The sequence below is a fragment of the Podarcis melisellensis genome (genome assembly GCF_964234715.1).
Source record: "Podarcis melisellensis genome assembly, chromosome: 2".
Taxonomy (NCBI): domain Eukaryota; kingdom Metazoa; phylum Chordata; class Lepidosauria; order Squamata; family Lacertidae; genus Podarcis; species Podarcis melisellensis.
The window spans coordinates 60,056,505-60,066,404 of NC_138529.1; the positions used below are offsets into that span (position 1 = coordinate 60,056,505).

Sequence of the window (9,900 nt, forward strand, 5' to 3'; positions counted from 1 at the left end):
TAAAATCATGTTTACTTAGAAACCTCAGGGAGTGCGATGGAGCTTACTTCCCAGTAATGCATGTTTACTTGGAAGTGCGTCACACCAATTTCCATGGCACATACTCCTAATTAGCTTTGTGTAGGTTGAAGCTTTAGAGCATAACATTAATTTTATTTTTACCCTGCCTTCTGCTCACGACAGAATCTACAAGGCAGCTCACAAAGACATATGACACTGCGGGGAGTGACTTACGAGCTTTGTCCCACGTATGCTTATAGCAATTTGCATTTTTGGACCATGTAACTGATTTTGTTATCAGTTTTCGTTCCCCCAAAGGCTGCACAAGCTTGATAAGCAGTAAATACCATGGAAATGTCTGTGCTTTTTCATTTCAGCTATTGATTGAACGGAAAGCATGAATGAGCACTGATTCTACTTAGAACATTTTTGGTAAGCGCATTTCAATAATGACGATACTGTATAGTAAATTGCACGTTTGATGAGATGTCTCTTTTAAGCTTCTGAAATGCGCAACACAGTTAGCTTGCAATGTGCTATGCTATTAGGAGTTTGACGATGACAGAAATCTATATATGTTACACGGGTCGCTGTAGATGGCACATGGCAAAAAGATACAACTCATGTACAATCAACCCTTTGATTCACTGCACATGTAAAAAGGAATAAATTGTCATTAGTAGCCTCATTAGAAACTGGGCCATGGAATTACAGGGCTTACTGAAATCAAGATGTTTGCCAGTGGCTAAGCTGGAAAGAGAATTACCCTACATGATATTTGTAAGTGTGTGAATGTGTATCGGCACACACAAGTGGGTACTAATTTCAAATTCTCCCTCTAGTAGAACAAAAACAAAAAACAAAAAAAAAACACCCACCCTGTCACATCAGGGAGAAAAGTTTAATTGCCAGCTATGTGAAGTCTTAAGTGATTTAGTGCCTATTGTACCATAAATATAAAGAAGGCAGCTAGCACAGCAATCCTATAATGTAAGTGCTATTGAGTTCTTCAACTGGGTTTACTCCTAGTTAAGTGACTCTAGGATTGCAGACTATACCACTGAATATACTGGCAACTTTGTTCTTGGACTGAAGTGAGGCTTTATTTCCAGCTGACATCATGATTTTGCACTAATACTGGAGACAAGATTCTTACTTACCTCATTCAGAATGGAGGCTTCCTTATCAGTCAAGGCTGACATGACATGAATGTTCATATCACCTCTTCCAACACAAGTAGGGATGGGTTTGTAAATGTTGATACCCCTCATATGTATAATGTTTAAAAATCAAGGTTTCTTGGAACAGCACACCAAATAATTGGCCTCTTTGGGCCACAATTAACAACAGCCAACTGCACAACATGGCAACTACAGGGTTTCTCTTTGGTCCACTTCAAACATTGCAAAGTTAGTGGATAGGTGACCATATATCCAGCAACAAATCAAAGCGAGACACAGTTCTTGCCCTACGTACATGCCACATGCTAGTTCTGAGTCCACATTACATGTACATACTAGGAAGAGACAGAAATGTGTATCCAAGTTAGATGTAATCAAATTAACCAAAGGCCCATATCCCATACTTGCCAATGGGATAGCATGAGAAGCAGCCCTTTGAACAGTAATAGCTGGATACTGGACATAATATAAAATTAATTGTTAATATGTTGATGCAGAAAGTAGTAGTGCAACATGCTTGGGAGCAGGGGAGGGAATGGCACACTGCCAGCTAGGTTGGAAATGCAAAATGGGTTTGTTTCTTTAAAAAAAAACCTAAATAACAACACTAGACAAGTAGCAAGAGAAGTCCAGATAGGTACTGGCAGCCTGACTTCCCTGTTCAGCTGATGCCAAAGAAAATGAGCAGTAACCTCCAGGCAAGCCTTACTTGGGCCCTCCAAATAAGAGCGAAACTAGAGTCACCAGCCTTCTGTTTATGAATTTTATATCAATAGACATAAGCGGCATTAAAACATCACTTTCCATATAAGGGTAAAAAAAGAGGAAAAGGTTCTGGGAGCCACTTAGAGCTGGACACCAAAAGGTGTCAAGCACCAGCTTGTTTCTCTCCCTTGGAACAAACGACAGGCCTCCTCCTGCTCCTCTCTAAGAGAAACAGGAACTTTGCACTTCAGTTTCAGTACAGTGAAGAAAGTACTGTGTTTATGGCTTATTCTAGACTAGAGTAACCAAAAGCCAAAAACAGTGTTGCTTCATTATTATGCTTACAGAACAAATAAAAAGTATTTGTTTATATGACTTAGCAGATGTCACTTGGCGGAGGTGAAAAGGAGCTGGCTACAGGGTTGTTGGACCATTGTTCAGGAAGCAGCTGGGACCTGACTTCCTCCAAGGAAGTGGCAGCTGAGTGGCAGGGCCAAAGCCCTATAAAAAGGACGGCAGGGAGGGAGAAATGACCAAGGCTAAAAGGAACAGGCAACAGGGAATGTTGAGTAGCTGACACTGCAACTTCTACATATGAGTATATAATCTAGCTGGGAACCTGACGATCAAGGGAGACAACTTTTTCACACAGCAGATTAATTAAGTTGTGGGACTTGAAGCTACAATATGTGATTGTCGTTAAATGGCTCTAAGGCGGGGTTAGACAAATTCACGGAGGATAAAGGTTTGTCAGTGGCCATTAGTCATGACGGCTATATCAAGCCTCCATTTTGAGAGGCAGCATGTTGTTTGAATAGTGTGGCACCAACAGGGTGGAGCCTGTGTTATACTGAGCCAGGCAATTGGCCCATACCATTCAGGGTTGTCTATACTTACTGGCAACCGCTCTCCAGGGTTTCAGGTAGGAGTCCTCCCAACTTTCCCTGGAGATGCTGGGGATTGAACCTGGGATTTGTACGTTTCAGTGCATGTAAGGCAGATGCTCAGCCACTGAGCTATGGACTTTGTGCCTTGCTTGGGGACTCCCCAGGTGGGTCACTGTGGGAAACAGGATGCTGGACTAAACACAACTGTTGGTCTCGTCCAGCTGGCCTTTTCTTGTGTCCTTATGCCCTTATTAACTTAGGCCTTTGCTTCTAGGCCCTTCTGGATTAGTTTTCTATTTTGCATTGGTAGCGATGATACTATAAATCCAGCAAGACTGAAGTTGCTCTTTGGGTGGCTAGATGAAGCCTATGTATTTCCACTCTGTTTTCTAGATTAATTTTTTAAAAAACGTTTGCACAGCTAATATTTCTGTGCAGGATCTGCACATGCAGAGTTATAAAATTCTGCTGTCAAGAAATGCTTCTACAGAACTGTATAGACGAACTCTGAGCGCACTTAAGAGAGGAACTTAATTAGGATAGGGGGGACCATCTATTTCCACAGAGCCAAAGATACAAGGGGTTACAAAATGTATAATCATTACAACTCATTATCTGAATAGCTAAAATCACCGAGTCTGCAATGCATTCTCCTTTCAGCGCTGCAATTTCTTCTCCACACTTGACACTCTGAAGCTCTGAATGTTCTCCAGGTCATCTGGACAATGCACTTTGCAGCAGACAGTGGCTGCACATAAACACTCCGTCTTCTCTTCGCATAAAGCAGCAATTCATGATTCTGCAATGGCAGGCAGCAGGCAAGCTCTCACCTTTGCTTCTTTCCAAGCACTTTGGTATTCTGAAATCCAGTCACAGCTTGTGTTTCTTTTGTCACCGTGGAAGTATCCCACACAGCCTGCTCGGTTGCTCACCTCTCCCTTCACATTTTGATTATAAATGGAAGGCTTTGGCTGCTGCTCTCTTTCAGGGAAAGCCACTGCCTTCAGAGTCTGCTGCCCCCTTTGTGAATATCTCAAAATCTTGGTGTCTGGAGGAGTTTCTCTGGGTGGGTGCAGCCAGATCGATTTACCATTAACAATGAGCGGGTCAGTCTCTTTCTGATACGGGCTACTTTCCAGAGTTGGCATCTTGCCTTGGTTTTTCAGACTTCTTAGCTCTGGGCAGCTGTTTTCTCTTTGCATTGGTCTTGGGGAGGGAAGTCTGGGGAAGCTGACAGCATCTGGTTTCTCCATAGCTTTTTCTCGAGGTTCAGATACACTGATGCCTTGAAAATTATGCTGTGAATGGCCAGTGTTCTCACTTCCCTTAGGACATCTCCACTGATGAGTCCTCTCAGCTTCTGTGTATAACTCCTCTAGCGGGTCGGCTTTAGAGCTCGAGTAGGTTTTGATACGATCTAGAATGGAGCTATTTCTTTCGAATGTCCTCACATTAGGCAGAATGTCAGTTATTTTATACCTGGAGACCATTTTTGGTGTCTCAGACAAGCTGAAGACCCTGCGACTATTACACAGCGTTCTCAGTTTCTCTGTGTCTTGGACTTTACGCTGACTCTCTGGTAGGACTGGAAAGGTAGGTCTTGCCAGCTGGCAGATAGACTGAAGGTAGTCTTCACCAGAAGAAGAATCTGGACTCGTGCAAGCATTTCCAAAACTTTTTGTGTTGCTTGTTATGTCATCTAGAATATCCTCAAGGGCTTCACTTATGGTGGGAAGAGGCTTTGCTATGTTCAGTCTTATCCGGGGAGCCATTACTGTAAAGAATATGCAGGATATAATTAGCCAATGGGAACACACTACAAAGATGTTGCTGTAATGGTCACACTTTATAAGCAAGCATCATAGCTTAATAAATGGAAAGTTTCTGCTGAAGCAGAATACGTTTGTGAAAATTATAAGCTGGTTTGCAACTGAAGGGGAGCATGGAGGGAGGAGAGGGATGAAAGCCCTGTTGCATGGAAGTCTTTGTGGGCTTCTAGCAGGGCTGGTTAGTTGTAGCCAGCCCTGATAGTTTAACCCAGAGTTTTCCAAACTTGGGTCTCTAGCTGTTTTTCGACTACAACTCCCATCATATTCTACCATATGCTACCATATGCAGTGGTCAGGGATGGTGGGAATTGTAGTTGCAACAACAGCAGGAGACCCAAGTTTGGAAACACTGCTTAACTCTTGGACTGAATATAAATTTCCTGATATACAGTATAAGTGTTTATGCTTGTGGTTTTATATATTTTATTTTTTTAAATAGACATAGTTGATATTTTAAATACGTAAGTTTGTGTTTTATTTTTTCACTGTTTTGTTACTTGGTTGGGTGCCACCCTCGGCTCCTATGGGTGTGAGGGAGAATAGGATAGCAATTTGATAAATAACCAGATAGGGCAAAGCGATGAAATGAGGAAAATTTGAGGTGGAGGAACTACTAGATTCAGAAGATTCAGACTGGGACAAGGTGGTGGTGTTTCTCTTTTTCCCCTTCCCCTTTCTGTGGTGTTTATTTGAGAATATGTTTATTTGAGAATAGGGACGCGGGTGGCCGATCAGAAGGTTGGTGGTTCGAATCCCCGCAACGGGGTGAGCTCCCATTGTTCGGTCCCTGCTCCTACCTAACTAGCAGTTCGAAAGTACATGAAAGTGCAAGTAGATAAATAGGTACCGCTCCGGCAGGAAGGAAAACAGCATTTCTGTTTGCAGCTCTGGTTTGCCAGAAGCGGCTTAGTCATGCTGGCCACATGACCTGGAAGCTGTATGCCAGCTCCCTTGGCCAGTAAAGCGAGATGAGCACCGCAACCCCAGAGGCGTCTGCGACTGGACCTAACGGTCGGGGGTCCCTTTACCTTTACCTATGTTCTCCCCATGGGCTCCGTGGGGTAGGGATCCATACTCCAGTGGATCCAAATCTCCTTCTGCACAGTGAAGGAGCAACAGAAGTGGGCCTTTCCACCCATAGAAAGGGAAACGTACAAATCATATCCCTTGCACTGCACCTCCCACCACATTTTTTAAAAAGAGTAAGAGAATCATTATGGTTGAAAAACAGCATACAAACGTTGTTAACCAAATATTAGTAATAAACTATTTCCCTGGGTTAGTGTTTTCTTTCTAAAGCAGTTTGTACCTCTGCCAAACTTTGGGTTTCCCCAAGCCTGCAATTATTGTTGTTATAATTTATTAGATTTATATGCCACCCTTCATCTGAAGAGCACAGGGTGGTTTGCAACATAAAAAACATAACACCGCCATCATCAATACTCCCAACACATTTAAAACACTATAGATTGTTTAATCAGCCCAAGGCCTGGTTGAAGAGGTACCTAGCAATATGAATGAAGCCTCCTTGGAGAGAGCATTCCACAAATGGGGAGCCACCACTGAAAAGGTCCGTTCTTGTGTTGCCACCCTCTGGACCTCTAATGGAGGATGCACACAGAGGATGGTCACAGGGTCTGGGTCCATTCATATGGGGAGAGTTGGTCCTTGATGCATTGTGGTCCTGAGCCATTTAAGGTTTTACAGGTCAAAGCCGTCACTTTAAATTGGAGCCAGAAACTATTCGGTAGCAAGTGCAGTGGGACCAGGATTGGCGTAGTATGCTCAAACCATCTTGCCTCGGTGAGCAACCTGGCTGCTGAATTCTGCACCAGCTGAAGTTTCGCTGAATGATGAGGAACAAGTTTGGGAGTAGGAGTTGGGGATAAATTCAGGAGCAAGGAGCCACAAAATATTGGATATGGCAACAAAGCAAATCTTAACCAGGGTAATTGCAAAGAACCCTCAGCATTCTTACCAAACTACAATTCCCAATATTCTTCCAGGGAATACAAGGCAGATTCAAACCAGTTTAAAAGCCTGGGGTAGTTCTACCTCAAAAGGATAATTCCTTTCTCCTTGATATGGGAAGGATATATGTCCCATAGCAGTTGCCCATACTTCTATAACATTTTACTCAACAGCTCTCTAGACCTACAACTGCACAACAAATAGCTCTTTCCACCTTTTCCTGTTTACTCACAGGACCCAGGGGACATTGAATTCAGGTCACATCCACAGCATACATTTAAATCGCATAGCTTCCCCCAAAGAATCCTGGGAACTGCAGCTTTTAAAGAGGAATTGTAGTTCTGTGAGAAATTGCAGTTCTGCGAGTGGTGAACTACAGTTCCCAGGGTTCTTTGGGGGAAGTCATGTGCTTTAAAGGTACGGTGTGAGAGCTTTATTGCTCTTCTCAAACTACTATGTCTAGTTGCTTAAAAGGAAATCTTACTTTCTTTTAAGCTTTCCAGACGCTTAAGAGGACTGCCCTAGGCAGTGGGCTCTTGCCATTTAAATCTCCAGTTGAATCAAGAGAAAATGGAGGCATGTCTTTTTCTGCTCATTCTCCCCTTGGCCCTTTCCTCAGTCCCTGTCCCTCACCTGCTGTGGTGGTCAGGTTTCCTGATAGGCTACGCCAACCTTTGCCAACCTGGTGAAGTTGTAGTCCCAAAAAGATGGGAGGCTCCAGGCTGAAGAAATAGGGAGGTAGCCAGATGACAGGAAGATGGTGGGAACCAGCCCCAAGGAGTCAGTGAAGAAATGCAAAATGTAACAGTGGCAACTTGGAAAGAAAAAAAGGCAATAGAATTCAGTATTTACTGGCTGGGGTGGGGAAAGATTACTTTAAAAGCTATTGTAGCATCTTAATCTCTCTCTCTCTCTCTGTTCCTCTTCCCTTTATTAACTCCCACAGTTGTGCAGTGCCTTTATTAGGAGTATCCAAAATGTCACAAATTACTAAGCTGTTGATTTCTCTTGAAGGCTTCATCAGGCAAGATGCTGCACCAAGTGGGTGTTGGGGAAATGAGGCGGGAACAGGGGAGAAAGTCCTAGAATTAGGCTTGATGTCGTAGCCCCACGATGCATCAAACCCCGATGTAACTGACCTTTTCACCTCAGGTCCTTGGCGCAGCGTAGTAGTACACTAGTAGTAAGCCTTGCTTACATCAGTAGGATTGGCCAACACACCAGATAAAGATCTCCCTGGCATTATTGCTCCCGCGGTCATTATGAACAGAGGTCACAATGTGGCTCCTTTCCTCCACTGCTACTCCAGGCACCCTCTGGTTTTCCCCACTTCCTTGGTCACAAAAATGGCAAGCACTAAGCTGGCAACAGTGGCCTAATCCATACTTGTATATTTATTCCCTGCCCCCCCCCACAGCCCTGCCTCCTTTGAGCTCTAAATTCTCACCACAACATTCATTACGACCGACCACATTTTCTGTTAGAACGCTCTTGCTCCCTTCTTACCTGACTGTTGTTTGTGGCAGCTACGGCTGGACTGTTTCGAAATCTCCAGGCTCAGCGTCTCTCTTCTGTGCTGTCTGTTCTCCTTGATTTCCAGCACTGAGTGTGTTGCTGTCTAAACCAAGGCTGCACATCAGGGTAGCAGCTTCCAGTCAGCTGATTCAGCTGCTTTTTGGCTGCCGCGGCTAAATATAGACTGGTAGATGCCACTCTGTTTCCCAAGCATTCTAATATGATAAGTGCCTCGTCTTACTGGAAGGGTAGAAAGCAGGGAATCTGGGCGGGGGCAGGGGGAGCACAGCAGTTCAGAGATGATCTCCATGGCAAACAGAAGAGCACAAACTTGTGCTTTATTTTCTGAATTATTCAATAGGCCCAGGGCACTGGAAAAGGAGTGGCTATATGTGTTGTGCATTTGCATCCGTAGGAAGCAGTTAGCAGAGCATTAAAATCCCAAGCTGCTGGCTTTTCTTTTGGTGTGGGAAGTGGAACATATATATATATATATATATATATATATATATATATATATATATATATATATATGCTTTCGTAGATTTTCACGGGTACAGGAATGCAGGTTTTGGTGTCCTCGGGTGTCTTCCCGTGTAAAAGTTGGGGTGTCTAGGCGACGTTTCGACGAGGTCTCACTCGTCATCTTCAGGCTGGTGCTTTCGGCTTCTTGTTACTGGAACAGAGCAGGATCTCAGTGTTTGAGTTCCTATAAATACTGTTGAGGGGGTGTGGTGTATAGCCTCCAATGTTCTGGGCAGAGAGGAAGTTCCCAGGCTAGTGTGCCTTTTCTTCTCCATAAACACAATATCAAAACAGCCTTTTGCACCAACCAAAAAATAGCCAATATCCTCAGAAACCCCAAGGATAAAATCCAGTTGGAAAACCAAGGGGTCTATGAAATACCCTGCAAAGTCTGCCCAGCCACGTACATTGGACAAACAAACAGACGAATAAATGCACGTATCGCAGAACACAAGAATGCCGTCAAAAAAGAAGAAAAAACTTCCTCTCTTTTCCAACACATGAAAGAAACAGGACACGAAATTAATTTTGCAGATTCCAAATTGCTCTTTAACATGGAACATCACCACAAGAGAATAATCATGGAAGCCATCGAGATAGAGAAACACCCTCACAACATGAACAAGCGTGACGACACATCCCGCTTGCCAGACATCTGGAAATTAGCCCTCCCCACAAAAACTGACACCAGATCCAGAGGCACACAGAACGCCATCACCAATCAACCACACCAGACCCAAACCCAGACCCTCTCCACAGATAAATTACAGACACCATCCAGTAGCCAAACCATGGTGGCACCTCCGGATGCTGCACCCCCCTGCAATCCCTACACAGATCTGGCTGACACAGGCCACAAAACCACAGCTCGCCCCTATACACGAAGCCAAGCCAGAGGACAACTAAGTGCAGTACAGCCATCTTCTCAGAAAAACTCTTCACAAAGTTCAAGAGGTCAAGACACAAAGACTTTAGCAACTAATCCACACCTAATGACCCACCTTAGTGGTACTCAGGATATCACTCAAGAAATCACTCAAGATATCCCTCAAGTAATTAAGGAACAAAAGAAGAAAAGGCACACTAGCCTGGGAACTTCCTCTCTGCCCAGAACATTGGAGGCTATACACCACACCCCCTCAACAGTATTTATAGGAACTCAAACACTGAGATCCTGCTCTGTTCCAGTAACAAGAAGCCGAAAGCACCAGCCTGAAGATGACGAGTGAGACCTCGTCGAAACGTCGCCTAGACACCCCAACTTTTACACGGGAAGACACCCGAGGA

At 44.0% G+C, this 9,900-nt stretch overlaps 1 protein-coding gene across 1 annotated transcript; it reads right to left on the reverse strand.

Annotated features, from left to right (window-relative positions):
- Positions 1-1,460: 1,460 nt before the first annotated feature.
- Positions 1,461-8,312, reverse strand: LOC309363306 (uncharacterized protein). The gene is made up of 2 exons (XM_081899447.1): positions 8,080-8,312; positions 1,461-4,547 (listed from the first exon to the last, which is right to left on the reverse strand). The coding sequence occupies exon 2, from the start codon at positions 4,543-4,545 to the stop codon at positions 3,565-3,567; it is 981 nt and encodes a 326-aa protein (XP_081755573.1). The 5' UTR covers positions 4,546-4,547; positions 8,080-8,312; the 3' UTR covers positions 1,461-3,564.
- Between the last annotated feature and the right edge of the window lie 1,588 nt (positions 8,313-9,900).